The sequence below is a fragment of the Protopterus annectens genome, chromosome 12.part0 (genome assembly GCF_019279795.1).
Source record: "Protopterus annectens isolate FY-2018-M chromosome 12.part0, PAN1.0, whole genome shotgun sequence".
Lineage (NCBI taxonomy): Eukaryota > Metazoa > Chordata > Ceratodontiformes > Protopteridae > Protopterus > Protopterus annectens.
The window spans coordinates 408,102,562-408,126,747 of NC_056746.1; the positions used below are offsets into that span (position 1 = coordinate 408,102,562).

Below are 24,186 nucleotides of genomic sequence, written 5' to 3' on the forward strand. Positions count from 1 at the left end.
CCAAAAGGTGTGGGATACCACTGTGTAAAACAGAGAATGTTAAAAATATAGGCGTGATGGAACTAGTCAGTCTGTGAGCATGTATTTATGATGCCCCTCAAAGGAAGTCATATGATTTAGAGGTACAAGCACTGGGCTATGGGTCCATGGAATTATTGAACACTGAGTGCTATTGGATAAGTAGTCTGCAGGGGTGGGAAAAGTGGGTTCATGAAGGAAACATGGGAAAGATTAAAAACTCAAAGTGTGGCACTGAGGAGGAGGGGGCTAGGATCACAAAGAAAAGGTGGAGAGATGTGTTGCATTTGTAATGACAAAGAATAGAAAGAAGTAGAAATAGATAAAAGGAATGAAAACGGATAGCAAAAAGAAGCTAAAGTCTGTAGCAGAAATTAGTTTAGTGGAGAGGATTAGAGGCTCCGATAATGCCTTTTACAGGTATGCCACTTGGAGAATGAAGAAAAGAGTGATATTCCACAGCTGAAGGTTACTGAAAAGTGGACTTACCAATGTAAAAAAGAGACCACAGCTGAAGGTTACTGAAAAGTGGACTTACCAATGTAAAAAAGATACCACAGCTGAAGGTTACTGAAAAGTGGACTTACCAATGTAAAAAAGAGACCACAGCTGAAGGTTACTGAAAAGTGGACTTACCAATGTAAAAAAGAGACCACAGCTGAAGGTTACTGAAAAGTGGACTTACCAATGTAAAAAAGAGACCACAGCTGAAGGTTACTGAAAAGTGGACTTACCAATGTAAAAAAGAGACCACAGCTGAAGGTTACTGAAAAGTGGACTTACCAATGTAAAAAAGATACCACAGCTGAAGGTTACTGAAAAGTGGACTTACCAATGTAAAAAAGAGACCACAGCTGAAGGTTACTGAAAAGTGGACTTACCAATGTAAAAAAGATACCACAGCTGAAGGTTACTGAAAAGTGGACTTACCAATGTAAAAAGAGACCACAGCTGAAGGTTACTGAAAAGTGGACTTACCAATGTAAAAAAGAGACCACAGCTGAAGGTTACTGAAAAGTGGACTTACCAATGTAAAAAAGAGACCACAGCTGAAGGTTACTGAAAAGTGGACTTACCAATGTAAAAAAGAGACCACAGCTGAAGGCTACTGAAAAGTGGACTTACCAATGTAAAAAAGAGATAACAGTTTGTGATTAATCTGGGTAAACTAAAAACTATAATCAGTTATAAAATTAAGTTTTCTGGAACCATGAACAGTAAATTTAATATTGATATTATTAGAAGTTGAAGTATTTTTATGCTTTATGTTGACAATTTATGGTACTTGATGAATACTTTACTTCTGTGTTTATCAGGCAAAGACAGAATATATTGTCTGGCTGGAAAAGAATCATGAGGCTTGAGGAAATGATTGAAGAGACATAGAATGTTGGCTTGAAAATATGGAAGCAAAGTGGAGTTAATACACAGGGATTTTATCATTTGCCTTCTAGGACAAAGTTTAATTATGGTGTGGCAGCTCTGGCATCACTAATGAAACTTTCCTGTTAACATGGTTTCATAGAGGAATCATCTAATCAGCGCTGATTTACTGCAATGACTGGATTACAACTAAAGTTCAAAGGGCCATTAAGTTGATGTGATAATGCTCTTATATTTAGCTTTTGGAAAGCTGAAGGCTACAAAGTTTGTTCTTTGAATGGTAAATAATGGGCTGAGGACTTGGAGTGATTAACAACATGGGATTGTGCAGGCTGTGGTCTTATCCTTCATGGCAATGACTAGATGATTCCACAGGAGCCGGCACATGTCCTTGCCCTGTTCATGGTCTTCACTGTACAGGTGAAGCACACATGGGCTGGACTGCAAGGCCAGTCTGTTTATGGGAGGTATGTGTATGCTATGCTGGTTTACTGGTGACAGATTTGGAAGGTAAACTTTAGGAAAACTTTCACAAAAGTTTTCAGATCCACTGGCATTACAGCAAAATTAAATACCAAAAATATAAAAAAACACTAGAACAGCACTGGAATTCAAAATGGAACTACATTGGAATGGGGGGGGGCACTGATCTTGAATATAATAGAGAAAAGGATGATGAAGAAGAATGCGGTAATTGTGATAATGCCTAAGATGAATCATGCAGCACAATATGCAAAGTGCTAGCCAAGATGAAAGGACTACAAGGATACCTGTTATGGGCCTTAAAATGAAGGGATCTTTAGCCCTGTATGACCACTGCTATGCACGCACCCACAATAAAGACTTTCGGCTTTTCCCAGTTACGGTTTGCCACAGTGGAACTCCGGTCCGCTCATGATTGGCAGTAGATTTTTACAGTGCCGAGTTGCCAGCCCAACGCCCAACCTTCAAAGAAGGCACACTCATTCACGCTCACACCTACCTGCATTAACATCACCCAACCTCAGGGAGGACATGCAGATGCCACAAAGAAGGAGCTCCAGCTGAGAATCAAACAAGAGAACCTCTTGCTGTGAGTCAACAACGCTAAATGCTGCACCACGGGGGCAACATGCATGCACCCACAATGCTGTGACCATTTTGTAGACTAAATTTAATGTCAGAGTTTCCTTAAAAAGGTAATTTAAATGACTAAGACTAAACAAGTTATGAGGACAGACTGAGAAGCTTAAACATGATAGCCTTGAGAGGAAATGATGGAGGACCTGATATACATCTGCAGCATCCCTCGTTGTAAAGTCAGGATTATTAATCTCAGGAGGAAGGAAATAAAAGCATAGGCACACTATATGTCATGAGTTCAGCAATAAATAGTTGCTGAGCAGGTAATGACTGACTCCTGGGATTCATTGCCCTGTGATCCATTTGTTTAAGAGGGAGAAGCAAAGATGGGATAGGTAGAAGATGAATGATTCCCCAACAGTGGAGGGTAGGGTAGGCAACTATGTATTGACTTAATACCTTTTCAGAGAATATAGCTTGTATGGCTTCTTTTTGGATTTTCCTTTGCACAAATGTCAGTGTGTGTGTTGGTTCCATAAACAGAATTAAGAACATTTATAGAAAAGATATTTAATGATTAAGCATATGACGTTAGACAAGAGAGGAGCAGAACAGAGCAAAAGTGACACAAATAAGCATTTGTGGTGAATATGTGGAGTTCAGTACTATGTGTGGTAAAGGCAAAAGAACATGCTGTAAAAATGACAAGAAAAAATAAAGTTGGAGTTGTGAATTTTGCAATTGGTGTGAAAAAAATGGTTGCTCAGAATGCTTCTCATAATATGTGTTTCCTTTTTTTCTGCTTCCTTATATTTATACCAGCCATGACTAACAGATGCAGTGATCTATGTGTAAATGTTTAATACATGTAATAAATACATATATATTTGCATATGCATGTATGTATATGTATATGTATATATATATATATATATATATATATATATATATATATATATATATATATATGTGTGTGTGTGTGTGTGTGTGTGTGTGTATATATATATATATATATATATATATATATATATATGTACATAAAGTATATATGTGTAAATTTGCTTCATCTATATGTCTAAGTGAGATGTCAACTAAGAAGGTAGTTTCCCACCTGGTACCTTGTATCTAACAAGTCCCATGACTTGGCTGCTAGGCCCCAGTGATTTTTTAAATAGCTTCTGTTCCACAGTACAGAGCTCTAGGGTGGAAAATACTGATTCCGTTCTCTGTAATATGCCAGCTGGCTGTTAATCTTGAAGCAACAACTAGATGTGCAAAATATTTGTCTTTCACCTTTGTTTATCCACTTGTTGATCTCTGGGGAGTCTGGAATTGTTCTTACCTGTAATTTGCACTGGAACAGCAAAGCTCGGAACTGCTCTCAGGAGAAGACTAAGATGGTCTCAGACTAAAGGGATAGCCTGTGACTGTCGACCAGAAATTGAGCGGAAAAAAAAAGTGTGCTGTTTATGTATCATCTGCAGTTACCTTAGTTTCACAACAGGGATTTTGAAATAGAAAGCATTAATATTATTTGTGATTCTGTTTGTGAAGACAAAGGGGGAGGACTTTGTCACTTAAAGTTCATTTTCATTTTCAGGACAATTACAATCTCCTGCATAAACGGATTAATCATAGCTGGGACTTTGTGGTAATGCAAGCCCGTGAACAACTACGGTAAGTTCTGACATTTTTAAAAACTTCTACTCTAATACTTGTAAATAATGTATGCATTGACTGCATGCAATAAATCCTCTATGACAAATTCATTTTCAGAAAGATTACCTGATTTTTATATTTCAACTGCACATGCAGGCATGATATTGAGAAAAATAATCATTTAATGTCTGAAATGGAATAAAGTTGTAAAGTCTATCCTAAGCTAAGGCAGTATAAATATTGTGTAAGCTGCAGATACTTGATGTCTTGTCGACTAGTATTATGACCATTAAAGTATATTTAGTGAGGTCAGTAGTGATTACCGAGCTGTTCCTATGTCAGTCTGCTTTACTGTTCTGTGCCAGGCCCAATATCTTTCATCCACAAGCAGATCTAAGAAGAGTCCATTTTTTAAATGCGCAATAAGCAGCTAATGCTGTGAATTCTGTAAGGATATATATATATATATATATATATATATATATATATATATATATATTTATATTTATATGTCAAATGCAGGAAATGCAGACTGGCAGTAAGCTGTCACCTTTCACTGCTTTAACAAACTAAAAACTTTTCAAAAATGCAACGCATTTATGCATTCAAACCCCAGTAAGGCAGCAAATTAGCCACGTGTTATTTGATCTGTTAACTTATAAACATATACACAGTTTTAATCACTTAGAATTTAACGATGGCTTTATAATAAGTATGTCATTTGTTTGTTTGCATAGACATTGCCTTACTTTTTATATGGTTTTGCGTGGAAGATTTAAGCACTTGACAGTCTTGTCAGAGTAGAATCACATATGATGGTGTAAAATCATGGAATGGATGGGAATTTCAGAGATATTGCCAGAAGTGATTAACGTAACAATGTCTTGTTTCTAACAGAACATAATTATGTTCCATTTAATGGCTGTCAGTTTCTGAATGATAAACTCAAAAAAAAAGTATATATGATAGAACCACGAACCTGTGAGGTCTATTCAAATATCTATTTATTTTATTTTATTTTCACTTTGTAACATTAAACTTTTGGAATATGCTGAGGCATAGTTTTTTTACTGTAGCACTCACTTTTAAGATGTTTTTGAGTAGTTTTGAAAATATGAATGATTGTAATTAGGAAATTGCATTGATACCCATCTAGGTTTATATATTTTGATGTTTGCTATTGATGTTCCTCTGGATAAATTGTCATTTAATGGCATGTCTTCTGCTATTCTGCATGCTAAATGATAGCAATATTTAAGCTATTATGGCTTTGTTGCATTAAAATATGTTCTTGTACTTGTATATAGGAGAATTCAGGGGAGGGGACTTATAACAAGGATTACCTGCTGAGCAGCCCGGTGGCTTCTTCTGGTTACTTAATACACCATTTAATATTATTTTGTGGTAAGATGGGGACTTGTGTGACAATAGAAGAGCAATGAACAACAATTATGCTGATATAACTACAGTCCTAGAGAGGATATTCTTCAGTGTTGAAGATGGGGTACTCTCACCTCAGGTACGATGAACAATTAAAAGGAAAAGAAGTCATATCAGCTGCCAAAGATAAGGAAAGAACATTAGAATTCACCAGATGCCAAATGGTAAAAAGTCTAATAAGTAATTATCTCCACATGTTCTTGTCTACATTATTGTGTACCCAGAGTTAACTAGTGTCCAAAAGAAAATGAGATACAGTCAAGTAGTTACCAAGGGAAAACTTGATGAATACTAGTTTCAATCTATAAGTTTGTTCTTTTATGAAAGTTTCTTGGTATCTGCCATCACACTTATGCAAATGATATTGGTGGGTGGACTTTACTTAGGAGAGGTAACTGGATCGCTCCTGGATTAGCTAGTAAAGCAGACATTGAATGCCAAGTCTGACTAGTTGTTTCTGTTAATTAGTGCAGTCTGAAGGAGATTGGATGCTGTAAAGTGGTGGCAGGGGGAAGTGTAATTAGGCAGCATAGGATGGTGGTTTGTAGGATGACATTGGTGATCAAGAAGAGGAGGAGAAATGTGAGGGCAGCACCAAGGATCAAATGGTGGAAATTGAAAAAGGGTAATTGTGAGGTGGAGTTCAGGGAAGAGTTAAGACAGGCACTGGGTGGCAGTGAAGAGTTAACGAATAGCTGGGTAACTACAGCAGAGCTAGTAAGGGTTAGAAAGGTGCTTGGTGTGACATCTGGAAAGAGGAAGGAGGACAAGGAGACCTGGTGGTGGAATGAGGAAGTACAGGAGAGTATACAGAGAAAGAAGTTGGCGAAGAAGAAGTGGGATTGTCAGAGAGATGAAGAAAGTAGACAAGAGTATAAGGAGATGAGGTGCATGGCAAAGAGAGAGGTGGCAAAGGCTAAGGATAAGGTGTATGAAGAGTTGTATGAAAGGCTGGAGAAAAGGACCTGTACTGATAGGCTAGACAGAGGGACTGAGCTAGGAAAGATGTGCAGCAGGTAAGGGTGATAAAGGATAATGAGGGAAATGTACTCACAAGCGAGGAAGTTATGTTGAGCAGATGGAAAGAGTACTTTGAGGGGCTGATGAATGAAGAGAATGAGAGGGAGAGAAGGTTGGATGATGTGCGGATAGTGAATCATAAAGTGCAGAGGATTAGCAAGGAGGAAGTAAGGATAGCTATGAAGAGGATGAAGAATGGAAAGGCTGTTGGTCCAGATGACATACCTGTGGAAGCATGGAGGTGTTTAGGTGAAATGGCAGTGGAGTTTGGAAGTGTTTAGGTGAAATGGCAGTGGAGTTTTTAACTAGATTGTTTAATGAAATCTTGGAAAGTGAGAGGATGTCTGAGGAATAGAGAAAAAGTGTTTTGGTACCAATTTTTAAGAATAAGGGTGATGTGCAGAGCTGTAGTAACTACAGAGGGATTAAATTGATCAGTCACAGCATGAAGTTATGGGAAAGAGTAGTGGAAGCTAGGTTAAGAAGGGAGGTGATGATTAGTGATCAGCAGTATGGTTTCATGCCAGGAAAGAGCACTACAGATTCAATGTTTGCTCTGAGAGTGTTGATGGAGAAGTGCAGCGAAGGTCAGAAGGAGTTGCATTGCTTCTTTGTGGACATATGGCAGGGTGCCTTGAGAGGTGTTTTGGTATTGTATGAGGAAGTCGGGAGTGTCAGAGAAGTATGTAAGAGTGGTACAGGATATGTACGAGGGTAGCATGACAGCGGTGAGGTCTGTGTTGGGAGTGATGGATGTGTTTAAGGTGGAGGTGGGATTACATCAAGGATCAGTTCTGAGCCCCTTCCTATTTGCAATGGTGATTGACAGGTTGACAGATGAGATCAGGCAGGAGTCCCCATGGACTATGATGTTTGCAGATGACATTGTGATCTGTAGTGAGAGTAGTGAACAGGTGGAGGAGACCCTGGAGAGATGGAGATATGCTCTAGAAAGAAGAGGAATGAAGGTCAGCAGGACTAAGACAGAATATATGTGAGTGAATGAGAGGGAGGATAGAGGAATGGTGAGGATGCAGGGAGTAGAGGTGGTGAAGGTGGATGAGTTTAAATACTTGGGATCAACAGTTCAGAGTAATGGTGAGTGTGGAAGAGAGGTGAAGAAGAGAGTACAGGCAGGATGGAGTGGGTGGAGAAGAGTGTCAGGAGTGATTTGTGACAGACGAGTACCAGTAAGAGTGAAAGGGAAAGTCTATAAGAGGGTAATGAGACCAGCTATGTTATATGGGTTGGAGACAGTGGCACTGACAAAACGGCAGGAGTCAGAGCTGGATGTGGCAGAGTTAAAGATGTTAAGATTTGTACTGGGTGTGACGAGGGTGGACAGGATTAGGAATAAGTATATTAGAGGGTCAGCCCAGGTTGGAAGGTTTGCTGACAAAGCCAGAGAGGCAGGATTACATTGGTTTGGACATGTGCTGAGGAAGGATGCAGAATATATTGGGAAAAAGATGCTAAGGATGAAGCTGCCAGGTAACAGGAAAAGAGGAAGGCCTAAGATAAGGTTTATGGATATGGTGAGAGAGGACATGCAGGTGATCGGTGGGACAGAGTAAGACGCAGAGGACAGGAAAAAATGGAAACAGATGATCCACTGTGGTGAGCCCTAGCAGGAGCAGTTGAAATAAGAAGAAGAGTTAAGTCTACATACAGTTAATGTACAGACATGTGCATCATAGCTTGGGAGGTGCATTCAGGCTATCTTTATCCGTTAAAGATGTTTTTCTTCCTTATTCTTTACACAAAGCATTTCAAGCAAGAGACTTCATCAGATACACAGACAATCACATTTCTTCATTAAATAACCTTACTAATTTCCTGTTCATCAATTAAATATTTAAGCAAACACACTGACTGTTAAATATTGTTTAAAAGCACAAGACTCTATACAAGACTAAAAAAAAAACTAATTATACAATAATGGCTGCCTTTTCTTTAAGTAAAGGTTTCACTGACACATTTTTCATTTAAACTGGGGAGGGGGGGGTATAGTGGAATTTAACCTGAGTTGCCAAACAAGTTGCCTTTTTTACAAAGTTATCTTCCAGTTGCCATCTCTAGGATTCTTTTTGACAACTTCAAGAATATCAAATTGGTAACATACATAGTTTGGACAGTCTAAACAATGCTTGTATAAAGCACTAGTCTCCTTCTTTATCCTTATATCATAAAGGTGTTCGTAGATTCTATTTTTGAGAGCCCTTTCAGTTTTTCCTATATAAAAAACAGAACACCCCCCACATTTTGCTATGTAAACTAATTTATGTGTTCTACAATGCCTCTTCCTAAAAATAATTCTTACTTCCCAACCCATTTTGTAAAGTCAAACATTCGGACTTTAATATGAATGTGCAATAATTGCACATGCCAAATGGGGTGGTTCCCCTTTTCACATCATCCCTGTTGCATATGTTAATCTCTAACATTTTAAAGTTCCTCTCTGTCTTGTACAAAATTGTGGGTCCAGACCCCCACAATTTTGTAAAGTTCCTTGTTAAAAATGGAACTTGTTTGGTAGCTCAGGTTAAATGCCACTACACCCCCCCCGGTTTAAATGAAAATGTGTCAGTGAAACCTTTACGTAAAGAAAAGACAGCCATTATTGTATAATTAGTTTTTTTTTGTTTTAAGAGTTGTATAGAGCCTCATACTTTTAAACAATATTTAACAGTCAGTGTGTTTGTTTAAACATTTAAATATTTAATTGAGGAACAGGAAATTAGTAAGGTTATTTAGTGAGGAAATGTGATTGTCTGTGTATCTGATGAAGTCTCCTGTTTGAGACAAAAGTGCTTATCCTGGTTGTTGTTTTAATAAATTATTGGAGCAGTTTGATTGTAGCTGGAATTTTTATTTTATTTTGCTTCTCGGTTTTTAAAAAATGCATGTGAGCACAGACTCTGGCCAACTCAACAATGATAAGACGGCCTATTATTTGCTTCTGTGAAGAGGAGAGAAATAAAAGTGGGAATCCTCAGTATAATTTGTGAATCCTCAGTCCACATCTTTGAAAGATATCTTCTGGACAGTAACATATTTGCTAAAAACAGTAGAGATCTCAAATGTAAACCTACAAAATTTCGCACTGTAGAAAGTAATGCCAGAAAGAATGCAAACAGAAAGTCACCCACTAAGATACGCTCTCTTTGATAGAAGGTAACTAGTTCAGCATAGCAGGTAAAATCTACAGTAAGATAAATATTCCATTAGGATCATGTGTCAGCAGTATCAAATGGTGAAGATAAACCAATTAGGTCATTTTGAGGTAGATATCATTTATGCAATACTAGGGGGGCATGTTCTTTCACAAAGATAACTACACTGCATTTTTTGCCATTCTGAACAAGCCTATGATTGTCACACTAGTCAATAGTTAGGTCAGTCCCTTTTGGTAGCATCTGTGAGGTTTGGGGAAATTGATGACTACACCCAATTTGCACTTGACAGCAGGATTGTTTAATCATAACACTTTTACCTCTCCCTTCACATCCATGAAGCAGATGCCAGATAGTAGAAAACCCATGGATGACCCTCTGTGACTCGACTAATGATGTCCTTTTATCATGAGGAGGGGTGCCCAACCTTAAAAGTGTGAATTCTGTTGCTGAGCCATTTGTCTGAACCATGTTGTACTAGTGTGAGGGGTTGCATCAGTCATTTTTTGAAATCAAGATACACATTGGATGGCATTTCCTCCATCCATGGCTTCAGTAACCTTTTTTAAAAATTCAGCTTGCGTAGGTGTGATCATGCAGCCTTCCTTTTACAAAACTGTGCTGACTGTGATCAAGGGACTGGATGTTTTCTGTGTCACTATTAATCCGGTCATCAAATATTCCTCTCATGGGGATTAAGATGATAACAATTAGGCTAAAAGAAATGTAGTTTTTGGGAGCACTGACAGGGCATCCTGAGAATAGTGGTACCACAATGACAGTTGTCCATTTACTAAGGAAAAGACCAGTGGATAAATGTATACTGAACAGGTTAAGGAGTAGTTGGGATAGTTGTTTGACACTGGACAGCAGATAGGTAGAATTGTTGTCATCTGGACCCACAAACCTATTAACTGATTTCTTTAACTTACTTTTGCAATAGTACTGACTGTTACACTGCCAACCCAGCTATACTTAATTTCATAAATAATTCTGTCATTTGTGAACATTGATATGATTTATACAGATACATGTGCAAAGTACTGACCTAAAATGTAACCACAACATGATCTATTGAAATAGAACAGGAATGCAACTGCACTATTGAGACTGTTTAGATGTATATCTTTAATGGAAACAGGAACACAGGAGATTAACTTGAAAAAAATCAGAGAAAATAGTTGAAATTAAATTGTTTTATAACCACATAATAAAAGAGATGTTATCTCTCAGTTTCAGTGCAACAGGAGACATAATGTCTAGAGCTAGCATTTTTTTGCATTGTCTAAGTGTGGAAAAATGTAAATTATTTTACGACTTCCACCATTTGCTAAAAGATCTGAGGGCTATGTATTTTTTACAGGGAGATAATAAATGCTGGTAGTTTCTGACACTGGGGTTTAGCTTGGGAACTTAAGTCAGGTGACAGAAAGTGATGTCATCTAAGCTAACCCAGCAGTAATATTTGATATTTAAGAACTGTCTCAGAGAGAGACTGTGCATTTTGTATTTTGTCTTTGACCTAACAAGAACATTCACTCATCACTTCTGCCTGATTGTTGTTCTGTAAGTAAGTTCTTAGGGCATAGTAACTCTTTTAGATTCAGACAGGAATATAGATAGTAAAGTACAGCTTAGATGTTTTCTTTATTTATTTGAGACTGTCCTGCAATATTATTTTAAATATTTCCTGTGATTTTTGAACTCTGATGTAGCTGATTACTTATTGAGCATTGTCTTGTTTTTTTATTATTTATTATTAAATATAATTAAACCGTTCAGTTGTGGCTGCTCTGTTTAGAGATATTTAAGCTCTTATAGTACTTGCATATCTATTTGGTGACACTGTACAGGCCACTCCTAATAGCCTGGCTTGGTCAAACTACCATTTGGATTAATAGTAACATTACACAGTAGGATTGGCCACTCCTTGCTAAGGGCCTTAAAGTAGCTGATAAAGAGTAGCTGGTGGCAGTCGGAACTGCCATATAGTCTGGACAGAAGGGGGCATAGCTAGTAAACCTGTGCCAGCCTTCCCCAGGTGTGTGTGTGTGTGTGTGTGTGTGTGTGTGTGTGTATGTGCGCGCGCGCTTGTGTGGAGGGATGTGTATGTGTAGAAATCAAACCTCTAAGTGTGCATGTATCATCTACTTGGACAGGGACATGAGGCACTGGTTGGACAGAGAGGGTGCTGGAGGTCTTAGTTTGGCCACTCACCTGAGGTCTCAGCTTTATAGCTGTGCCAGTGGGGAGTCTTACTGGGGATATGGAGAAGGAGGGAGAAACCATCCCCAGACTGACTGCGGTATCTGTTTGCTCTTTAGGAAAATTGCACTTTACTCTGTGTATACTTGTCATCCTCCCAGTGTGTACATTCCCCACTGTTGCCAGTGGTGAGGATTGAGGCTCCTTAATTACTGGTCCAGTGTGGGGGTGTCACACTGACTAATGGGACATCATCTGCAGATGGCATGACATCTGGCCCAACTTTCAAAGCTCAAGTACCCTTCCCCTCCAGCCATGGCAAATGTCCATCCATCAGGGATGTCCAAAAGCTCCCAATAGAAGACAGATATCCTCCCATGTGCCATGTTAGATCCTTCTTGCTACAGTCCACAGTGTGTGTTTCTGATCTCAGAGCAAGTAAGTGACTTAGTGGGAATTTTCCAAGTGCTACCTTTGTGGTAACTGGTGAATCTCCTTGGCTAATAGTTTTCAATGGGTTTTACAGAACAGGCAGCTAAGCTGTCATACTTGTGTATGTGCAAGCCCTATTGATAAAAGAAAAAAGGAGACCTCTCCTGAGGTTTCTCTGACATTTAAACTGCTCACCTCTTCCCTTTTAGAATATGACACTGACACAGAAGGTATTTTGTTTCCCGTCATCCACAGAAAAAAATCTTACTTGGAGACACGATTTGCAAAATGAAAGAGTCCTTTAAGTTGGAAACCAAGGAACCAATAAATATACAAAAACATACTTTGATTTATTTGGCCTGATTCCCCTAAATGGCTCTGTATTGAAATGTTGACACTTGAAATGCAGAATGCTGACAAGCTATAAAAGAAGACAGAAAAAAGAACAGTTGAAGGACGAATCTCGAGGATCACTCTTCTCCTTTAGACTTCTTTTTTGCAAGGGAGTAAGCCCCACAGCACGCAATATAAAGGACAAGTGGCCCCAGACTTATATATACCAATGCTGAGATCTCCTTACCTTGGAGAAAAGGGAATATTTTGACAAATGGCCACCTCAGATTTAGTATATGTAAGTCTGGTTTTTGGCCATTCAATCTCCATGTTTCAGGACTTGCTGTAGCAGGATGAATCATTTCAAATGGTTACCCCCTAAATCTATGTCCAGTCCTCCTGTTGTAGGGGCTATGGAGGATGCCTTTCTTGCAGCCTCTAAGGAACCAGGCATCTATCGCTATACCCTTCAGAAATTGAACAGGTGCTATTAGGTCCAGGTATCCTGTAAGTTCCTGTATAAGAACCCTGTTGTGGATCTAGCAGTAACATTAATGGATTTAGAGAAGGGGGTTCAAATTGGTTCCTCTCCCATGACAAGGAAAGCAGAGTGCAGCAGGTTTAGAAAGAATGCATTCATTGCTGCTTCACTTGCCTTTCAGTCCAAAAACTGTCAGACACACATGGCAAAGTATCAGATTAGTCTCTTAGATTAAGTCGTGATGGGCAGTTGAAGAGAAAACTACTTGAGCACTCCCAAACTACTAGTCCAGTGGCAAAACACTCCATTAAGCATTGGTTTGATGCTGTAGATGTAGCATCTGAGGTGGTGGCTATGGGATCAGTCATACGAAGGCATAACTGGATGAGGCTACATTCTGTGCCAGAAAGTGTGAAAATGCAACTCCTTAATATGTCTCAGGACAGGAAACTGCATTTTGGAAATCCCATAAGTGATCTGTTTAGAAAAATGGAGGAAATGGAAAGTCCCAATCAATTCTTTCACTTTCCCATGATCACATATTCCATCTAAATCTGACTCTTACAATTGCAAGCAAGAAAAAGGTAGTACACTGATTTGGGAAAGAGCACAAATAAAAGAAAAAAAATGACAAGGAGACCACAGTGTAAAGCCTAGAGACCACAAGGGTCCTCCACCACTAGGAAGCAATCAGGAGTACGTGGACCCCCCCTCCCCCTTTACCCAATCGTTCATCCCAGCCCCACCCACACACACCCTAGTCCAAGTGTTAAATGTTGTATGAAGGGAAATCCAGCGGCTAAGTAACTACGAGCCCATTACAAAGGACAATCGGTTGTTGCAAATCATTTCTCAGGGTTACAAATTGCACCACCCCTAGAAAGAGATATTATTCCTTGTATTTGTAAAGAAATCAATGATGATGGGTGTTTCTACTTTACTAAAAGACCATGGGTATGTCATTCCTTCTATCCTTCAGGAACTCCTGTTACTAGTGGTAACAGACCCTGTCCTGCAACAGCAATAAAGAGGGATTTCTACTCAAAGCTATTCTGCAGGCATAGAATAGAAGGCTATGGAGACCCATCTTAGACCTTTCAAAACTCAATACCTGCCTCAAAGAACTCAAATTCAAAATGATGACATTACAGACTCTGCAAACACACTTTGGATTACAGCAATGCCTAACCTCACATTCCCATTGACAAGGACCATGGACATTTCATCTGATTTCAGAAAAAGGACTCTCACTACCAGTTTATTTCCTTGCCCTTGGGATTTTCTACTGCAAGCAGGGTTTTGGTTTCATATCTCTCCACTAATAGCTTATTGCAAAGCAAATGACATATACATTTACCCATATGTGGATGACTGTTTCATTTAGGATCTGTCACAGGAAGATATATACAGAGCCCTGCAATTCACCTGGGACTGCTTCCACACTATTGTGTTTTCCATCAACATTTCTATATTAAACTTTATCTTTTCCAAAACAGTGACATTCTTATGGCACTCCTTGACATCAGCTGCCAGAAGTCCTCCCTCTCCAAGCAAAGCTCGAACTCTGTCCCAATACTTCCACAAGATTGCATGGGAGAGGAAAGTTTCAGCCCAGAATGCCACATGGCACTGGGTTACGTGACTTCTACTACTCTACAGTATTCCTTGCAAAAATGCACATAAGGATATTCTAGTTGTATTTAGGTTTATTTTCAGGCAACATGCACAGTCCATAGAAAAGATCCCTATCATTCCTGGAATATCCCATGAGCTGGATTGATGTTCTACACAGGACCTACAGAGCTTTGGGTAACACATCTCCCAGGAACCCTGAAGCCAGGACCTAACAACAGATGCTTCAGACCTGAACTGGGCGTGTACACTAAGAACTGCAATGTTATGGCCAGTGGAATGCAGACCAATGGAAGAAATGCATAAATGTGAGAAAGATGATTGCTTTAGTGCAGACAATAAGGGCTTTTAAGGCAGTCAAAAAAGTAATGTGTTCTGCACTTTGCAACAGGCAACACAACAAAGATGTGGTATGTCAACAACCAAAGGAGAGCTTGATTATGCATTTTATGCAGGCTGGCCACGGTTGCTGCAAGGTAGCATTGCAGCCCTCGATGACCCTTATGGCAGTCTACATTCCACCTAATCTTAATTCATTTGCAGACCAATTAAACAGGCCAAATACATACTCACATGGATTTACACAGAGATATTTGTTTCAGCTAGTACACAGTGGAGTGTTGTATCTACAGACCTGATTGTAGCTCTGAGCAACAGACAGGTCAGAAAACTCTGCACAAGAGCACCATTCAAAGATGCTTGAACAGTAGATGTCTTCTCCTTCAAATGGACATCTCTTCCATTCTGTATTCTGTTTGGTCTCCCTGCTCCTCATGGTGGTCCATAAAGTAAGGAAGAATGGGCAGAGGTGCAGCTGACACCTTCATTTGTCTCAAGAAGCACTTGTTCTCTCTCCTCAAGGAAATATCTAGGGAGAAACATTGCTTGCTGCATCTTCAGGTGAACCTCATATCTCAGCACCATGGGACCTTCATACACTCCAATTTAGAGAGCTTGATAGCTCACAATCTAGATTATTTGACTCATCTTTCCCAAGGAAATATCTAGGGAGAAACATTGCTTGCTGCATCTTCAAGTGAACCTCATATCTCAGGACCATGGGACCTTCATACACTCCAATTTAGAGAGCTTTATAGCTCACAATCTAGATTATTTGACTCATCTTTCCTTTATGCACCAGTTTAATAAAATCATGCTTATCATACTTAAGGAGTTTAGAAAGTCTGTCTCCAGAAATTCCTACTTATCCAAGTAGAAGAGGTTTTCCCTCTGGTGCCATAAAAGAATCTGGGCCCCACTAAATCACTGGTGCCCCTGATCCTGCAATATTTACTTGATCCATTTAATTTATGTATAGCATCTACCTCATTAAAGTTTATCTTTTAGCCATTTCTCTTGAACTTTCCATTGGCATGTCTGCACCTGTTTAACATTTCCTACAAAGAGCCTTGCAACTGAGACCTCTCAGAAAAATGATTGCTCCTATATGGGGAAATTGTTTAGTAAAACAACTGACCTAATCACCTTTTGAGCCTGCAGCTACAACTCTCCTCACATTTCTAACTTGGAATACACCTTTGTTGGTAGCCATCACTTGTGTAAGAAGAGTGTCAGGACATCAACCCTTGCTTTGTAAAGAACCATTTTTAGTTGTCTGCAAGGACAAGGTCATCCTTTGAACAAACCCTTTTTTTATGCCAAAAGTATTCAGAAAACTTACCCTTGACCAGCACATTCAATTCCATATCTTCTTTCCTAGTCCTCAGATTGGGGGAAGGGTAATATTGCATTCATTGGATGCATATAACAAACTGAGATATTATTTATACTAAAAGAGGGATACTGCAAGCTTCAATCAGTTGTCTATGTCCCTTAAAATAGGGAAGAAGGGTAGGTGATTGTCAAAACAGGCAGTTAAAAATTACTGGCCTACTGAAACATGTTCGGTTTGCTTTCAAAAATGAAAAAATTGAGGGAACTGTCTCAAGCATGAGAAGTATAACCACTGTGTCATTTTTAAATGGAGTGATTACCTTGGTATCTTACAAATAGCTACATGGTTATCCATCCAGAATTTTCCAAACATTGCAGACTGGACATGTTATATAGGTTTAGGGCTGGGTTTACTGTGTCTATTCTGTATGATATGTTGTATCCTACCCCTTCCTTTAGGGCACCTCTCTATCACAGTGGCATCTGAGAAATCATACCAGTAGTCAGGAACACTGCAATAGTGATATAAATGAAGGACATAGTACAGTTGTTTTAGGACTGAAAATAATAGTAATTGCTTCAATACTATGATTTCCTCTCACAATCCCCTCAGTCTGAGTTTGGGCATCTTGGGCTGGTGTGAGATACCATACTTTTATGCTGCCCACCCTTCCTCTTTCTCTAACAGGGCTTCAAGCCTTGTCATATATGAGAAGGTTTACGGAGCCATCTTGGATTTGGAATTATTTTCTCTCTGTCTGCCCAAAGTTAAACTAGGGTCTTGCTGCTTAGCTTTAAAGGTAAATGCCCTTCACTTTCCTAGGAAAGGAAGCCGTAAAATGTCAAGAACAAGTGTCTATCTTATACTGAAAGTGCCATGATGTTGCTGATGCGTGAGTGTCCACTACATCTGGATGGGGCAGGGTATCAGACTCTGAAAGTGAGGCAGGATGTTGGGCCTTCTGCAGCTGAAATCCCAGTTATCAGAAGTACCATGGCAGGGGGCGTGGCCAAGGATGAACACAGGATAGCAGCAGATTTCTTCAGCTCCACCAATTTCATTGCACCGACAGGAATTAATTACTTAAAAAATTAATTTTTGAAGTAATTTTCTTTCTAAATATGTTTGTTTTATATAGTTCTTGAACTATATCTAAAAAAGAAAGGAAATTTTAACAATATTCCTGTCAGAAATCACTTTGGAAATTTTCCTGTCAGTTTATCAGTCTGAAATGAGTTCCAGTAAGACAAATTCTCAAGACTCCAGCATCAAGAAAGAACTTCAGTCTCTGATAACTATAATCCAGCAACTTACTGCTTAGATGGATAAAATGGATACTAAAATAGATACCTTCATAGAAAAAACTACAAAACAAATAGACTTGTTACATATAGACCTGCAACAACAGAAGATCCAGATGACAGGCATAGAAGAAGCTGTGAATGACATGGAAAATAGAATCCAAGAAGAGGAAATCAACATTGAGTTTCTGCTGAAACAAAATACACATTTACAAACAAAGCTGGATGACCTGGAAAATAGATCTAGGCGCAATAACATTAGGATTTTTGGACTGCCAGAAAATATTGAAGGTAACAATATTACTTCTTTTTTAACAACATGGTTCCCTAAAAGTTTAGACTTACCAGAAGCATTCTCTTTTGGTATCGAAAGAGCACATAGATCTATAGCTAATACTAACTCTAACAAAAACTATCCTAGATCAGTTATAGTTAGATTTCTATCATCTTTTGATAAAGAGATGGTTCTTAAATCTGCTTGGGCTAAAGCTCCTGTTAAGATTAATGAGACAACTGTGCATTTTGACAATGGCTATTCTTCCTTGGTAATAGCTAAAAAAAAAGTTTTTCTGCCACTAATAAGGGAGCTTAAAAAAGCACAGTTTAAAACATACCTTCTGTTTCCTGCCAAGCTAAAAATCTTCCTTCCTGATGGTCCTAAAATTTTTGATGACTTTAGACTCTGCTTTACTGTTTATCAAAAAAAATAAGATTTTGGATAAAATAGAGGAAATGGAATGGGCTAGTCCTTCACTAAAGAGACTGGCAACTGAAACTTCATGGAAGACTTCAGAAAAGAAGAAAAGACTAAAAAACAAATGATTTGTTCTATGTTTTTTTTCTTTTTTTCTCTCATCATTTTACTTCATTATTAATCTTTTTAAATATAGTTCCTGCATTTCCAGAAAGCCACAAATATTCTGAAAAAGATTTAATCAAAGTTATTCTCTGTGTGCAAAGAAATGTTTTGTTTCATAACCAGTCAAAATATCTGAGGAACTAATAACAAGCTATTATTCAATTTGTTTCTCTTTCTGAAAAAGAGAAGTAAGGCTAGTAATTTGATACATTTTTTCTTTTTTTTCTCCTTTTCTTCTTTTCTTTATTTAAACAATGACATTCTATTTAGATTATGTAGTGGGTAAAGGGTGGGGAGGGCAGGGAGAGAAGAGCAATGAAAATATGATAAATGGAATAATAACATATTTATTCCTTGTAAAAAGTTTATATGTTCTTCAAATGCTATTCCTAATTAAACTTTCTTGATTATACTGCTTATGCTTGTTTGTAAATAATATGTCATGCTTTAACTAATAATAATTAGAACTAAATAATAGTAAATAATATGTTTTATTTTTAACTCTATTAATATAAACAGTAAGTAATATTCCATTGTATATACTTCTTATAGCTTTCTCTTACATTTTTTATTTCTGCTTTACACTCTTTTATTTTCTACTCTTTTCTTTTCTTTATTCTTTCTCTTTATTTTTTTCATATTAATATATAGACATGCTTTTGATCATATAGACACAGTAAATAATAAGATTTGCATAAAAATTGAGTTGGGACAAAAATATTGAGTTTTATTACTTATTAATAACTTTGGGCTTAATTTCACTTACATAGAGGCTGTAATAACCTGTAAAATACATCGCAATGGTTTTGTCATGTTTTGATGCATTTACACTGCTAAATGAATGTTTGTCACTAGTTTTTAACAAGTTTCCCACCAAAATGTTAAGGGAGACAATCTGGGATGTGTGCTACCTCATGAACAGTGTCCTTGAGTTGTTTTAAAAGCTTCAACTCTCAGAATTCTCACAGAGAAGCTGAAAGCAGTCAATTTAACCTTTGACCCAGATATCACACTGACACATCGCAGATTCAGGAAGAACACTCTACCAGGAAGTAGAACTGATGCAAATGCGACTATGTGAAGGAAAATGAACTCTTTAACATTTAAATGTGAGTTATTTTATACAATTACTTAAATATCTATGTTATAATTCATAAAATATGTCAGTTATAATGATTTTAAATGATGCAGTTTCTTGTAGTAAGTAAATGTCTTATTTTAGAAGGCATAGAAAATGAAACATTTATTCAAGTGTTTTTGAAAATCTACTTGACTGCAGCATACTAATCTGTGTTAAAAACTTATGTTCCAAACATATACATTACTATAACTCATTTAATTCATCTGATTGACAAGCATAAATAACTTTATAACTCTATTCTGGAAGAAATTGTCATGTGATATATTTTAAAGCAGTAGTATAGACCTACAAAATACAGATGGCTTTTTTACAATAATGCAAGTGTTTCTGAGAATTTGCATAACTATGCAGTATGATTTATAACAATTTCTATAAATATAATATTTTATTCTATTGACAATAATGAGTATGAGTAAAATGCTCATATACAAGCAATTCAAGGTTTTTTGGAAGCTGTTGACTGCATTTACATGACAGAAAATAGATGCATCTTAATATATGTAATGTCTGAACCATATTAGCCAAAGTTTTTGATTTAAATGAATGTTAGAACTTATTTTTACATACTTTGAATAAATTAATATGTAAATATGCCTTCCTTTTTTTCCCCTCTTTCTTTCACTCTCTCTCCCTCTTTCACGTCTTTTATTTCTCTCTCTCCTCTTGGTTCCTAATATCAAGATTATTTGAATGCTATTTGAATACAAGTGTATTATATTACATAGATGTATATAGTAGTATGAATAGTTTTTTTAAAAAAAAGTTTATTTTAGTTTATATGATGCTGTTTTATCAAATGTGTAGTCTTGTCTTGCTAGATAATTGAATTGAAAGCTGTTAATTTAAGTTAAATATAACCAGTATTAAATTGATAAGGTGGTAGCTGAGGTACTGCTGCTTAGGGTAGGGGTTAACTTGAGTGGTAAATATTACTCTAAGTTGGAGTTTTAACTCCAGGCTGGATGCAAGGTTTAATCCTTACACTATTTTCACTTGTTCATTGTTATATGTATATAGTTTTGACATCCACAATATATTTTGTACACTCATTGTCACTACAAACAAAATTGAATCCTATACAAAATCCCATAAGAGATTCAATAAATACAGCTATATTTAAAGGTACACCTAAAGGAGGAGATGTAACATTACTTATGTTGTTATTTGTTATTTTGATCATAAGATTCTTAAGTTTTAAAAATGCCAAATGACATCTTTAAAAGGAATTTCTTTAAACATTAATGGATTGAATAATCCGTGTAAAAGGGCAAGCCTAATAAGATACATTAATTTACATAAGGCCAACTTAGTCTTCCTGCAAGAAACCCATCTCTTGAAAAAATATATTGATAAACTAGCCACAAACAAATATACAGTATTGGTTAGTTCAGAGCACACTCAGAAAAAAGAGGAGTGGCTATTTTATGGAATAAAAGTATGCCCATTCCTAAAACCATTAAGTCTTATCAGGATGACAAAGGAATGTTTTGTATGGTTACAATACAAATTAATGGGAAGACTTACACTTTAATTAATGTATATTGGATACCTGGAATTGGTATTAATACAGTGAAACATCATCTTGATAAGATCATATTATTCTCTATAGGAGATATTATTTTAGCTGGTGACTTTAATTGTATACTACATGAAAGTGATACTACCACTATAGGAAAAAGAAGAATTACATCTAATGCAAAACATTTAAATGATTTTGCTAATTCTTATCATTTGAATGATATTAATAATCAGATAGATTCAAAATCATTACCATACACCTTTTTTCTAACAGATACAAAACTTATTCAAAAATAGATAGGGTCTTTATTTCTAACCAGATGGTAACAGATTTAATTAATTCCAAAATCATTTAATGTCCTATATCTGATCATAATTCAATTGTTTTTGAATTCATGATAAAAATACTCATAATGTTCAGATCAAAAGGATACCAGCATACTTAACTCAACTAAAAGACTATAAAGAATATATACTTTCAGAAGTAAAACTTTTTTAGGCATAAATAATACTCCTGAAGTCTCCATTGTCTATGTTTGGGATGCCTTAAAATCATATCTATATGGACAAAGTATCAGATGGTATAATAATAAAAGGAAATCTTGGGATAAGGAATTGTTAGATATTCAAAGTAAATTAGACTCTTATAAACATAATAATAAAGAAAATATTATGGACAAGAAAGTTATTGAAGAAATAAACAAACTAAATGAGAAATACAAAGAAATTTTAACTCATAAAGTTAAAATAACTTTAGAGAAATACAAGTTTTGTCTTATTCAATAAGCCCCAAATACTTACATAGACTTAAAAAATAAAACAAAAAGGTTGAATAAACAAAACCATATCAAAGAAATCTTTTCTCTAAGGAAAAAGAAGAATGTTTCTAGTATACCAGAAATACTAGATGAATTTAGAAATCACTTTCACAAAATTAACCATAATAACATTAACATGGAACCTAAAGATAAAATAAAGGAGTTTATAACCACAAACATGAATAAAAAGCTTAATAAACAACAGATTAAACTATTGGACAAAAGTATTTCATATACAGAGGTTATTACACAAATAAATAAGCTTAAATCAAACAATGCACCTGGTAATGATGGTATTATACCAGAGATATATAAAATCCTTTCTAAAAGTACATATTCATTAATACATAAGGTTTTTATTTTGGCCCAAACTGAGTTAATAACCCCCCCATCTTGGCAATATACATTTATTTTGCCAATTTTAAAACCTAATAAAGATCCAACTAGATGTACTTCATATCGGCCCATCTCATTACTTAATGTTGATTATAAAATGTTTATGAGTATTTTTGCTGATAGATTGAAGACAATCATCCCCGACATTATAGATATAGATCAGACAGGCTTCATTGTAAATAGAAATGCTTTTGATAATATAAGAAGAACTTTAACATTAATTGATTTTGCAAATAGGAAAAAGAAAGATTTAACACTTATTAGTCTTGATATAAGTTCAGCATTTGATTCAGTAAGTTGGGACTATCTGTTTACCTTACTGAAGTGCACAAGCTTCTCAGATGCATTTGTAAATCTAATTGAGCATTTATACAAAGGAACATTGGCTTATATTAAGGTAGGAACATATGTTTCACAAAAAATACCCATTTTAAAGGTACAAAACAAGGATGTCCACTTTCTCCACTATTATTCACTTTAGTAATGGAGCCTTGGGCTAATTTGATCAGAAACAGTACTGACATAGAGGGTTTTGAAATAGATGAAAATACAACATCCAAAATTCAACTTTTTGAAGATGATGTTCTAATTACATCAGCAGGATCTAATTCTTCTATGCAGTCTCTATTTGATAAAATGATGAATTTTAAAAGTATTTCTGATTTACTATTCAATGAAGAACAAACTAAAACTCTACCTATATATACACGAAAAACTATTCTCATTAGTGATTTTACTAAATATGTACCCAATTCAGGTCAGATAACTTATTTAGGTATAATACTATCTAAATATATTAAATCTATTATATATAATAATTATAATACCTGTTTTCTTAATATACAAAATCTTTTAATACCTGGAATAATATGTTTTTACTATGGAGGAGAGACTTACAATTATTAAAATGATAATATTCCCCAAGATTTTATACTTAATACAATCAATAATACTTCCACCTACAAAAATAATTATCAAGAAACTGAATACACTAATGTTAAATTTCCTATGGGCACCTAATAGACCTAGGATTGCATTAAAGAAACATACTAATAGCTGGTCTCAAGGGGTATTTCTTTTCCAGACTTTAATTTATATACTATCTCTTCTATTGTAAAAGTTATTACTTTATTAATAGATCAGTCATATGTCTAAAAATGGAAAGATTATTGGGAGCTAATTAGTATGCACTTCATGAAAATCTCCTTAACACATAAAAATATGATTGTAAATAACTCCATGTTATGGTTACTAAAGGAATTTTGTACTTCACCTATTACACCTAAACATATGGTTTGTTGCCCATTAAATATTATTATTAGCTATCGTAACTTTATATTCATGCACCCTAAGTATAGGGAATGGAATTTTATTATATTCCCTATAATGTATACTCAGGGTATGCTTTTGTCATCTACTTCTGAAGGAACTCATTTAGCTATAGATAATGATCTAAAGTACTGTTATCAGTTGATATCTGATAATAAAGTTAAAAATCTAGATTTCTTAAAACAAGAATTTGATCTAAGAGAAACTTGCTGGTTAGAGGTACAGACCTTTAGACAACATCTCATTAATAAAATAGATCTAATGTCTATAACAGTTAAATAATCTATTCCAACACTGATTGATTACTTGAT

General features: G+C 36.2%; 1 protein-coding gene across 3 annotated transcripts in view; it reads left to right on the plus strand.

Moving 5' to 3' along the window:
* Window positions 1-24,186, plus strand: part of LOC122816610 (regulator of G-protein signaling 11-like) — a 1,281,503-nt gene that overhangs the window by 715,900 nt on the left and 541,417 nt on the right. For all 3 annotated transcript variants that reach the window (XM_044089514.1, XM_044089516.1, XM_044089517.1), the window contains exon 7: window positions 4,064-4,140. In XM_044089514.1, coding sequence (XP_043945449.1) covers window positions 4,064-4,140 — 77 coding nt within the window. The remainder of the gene's footprint in view (window positions 1-4,063; window positions 4,141-24,186) is intronic.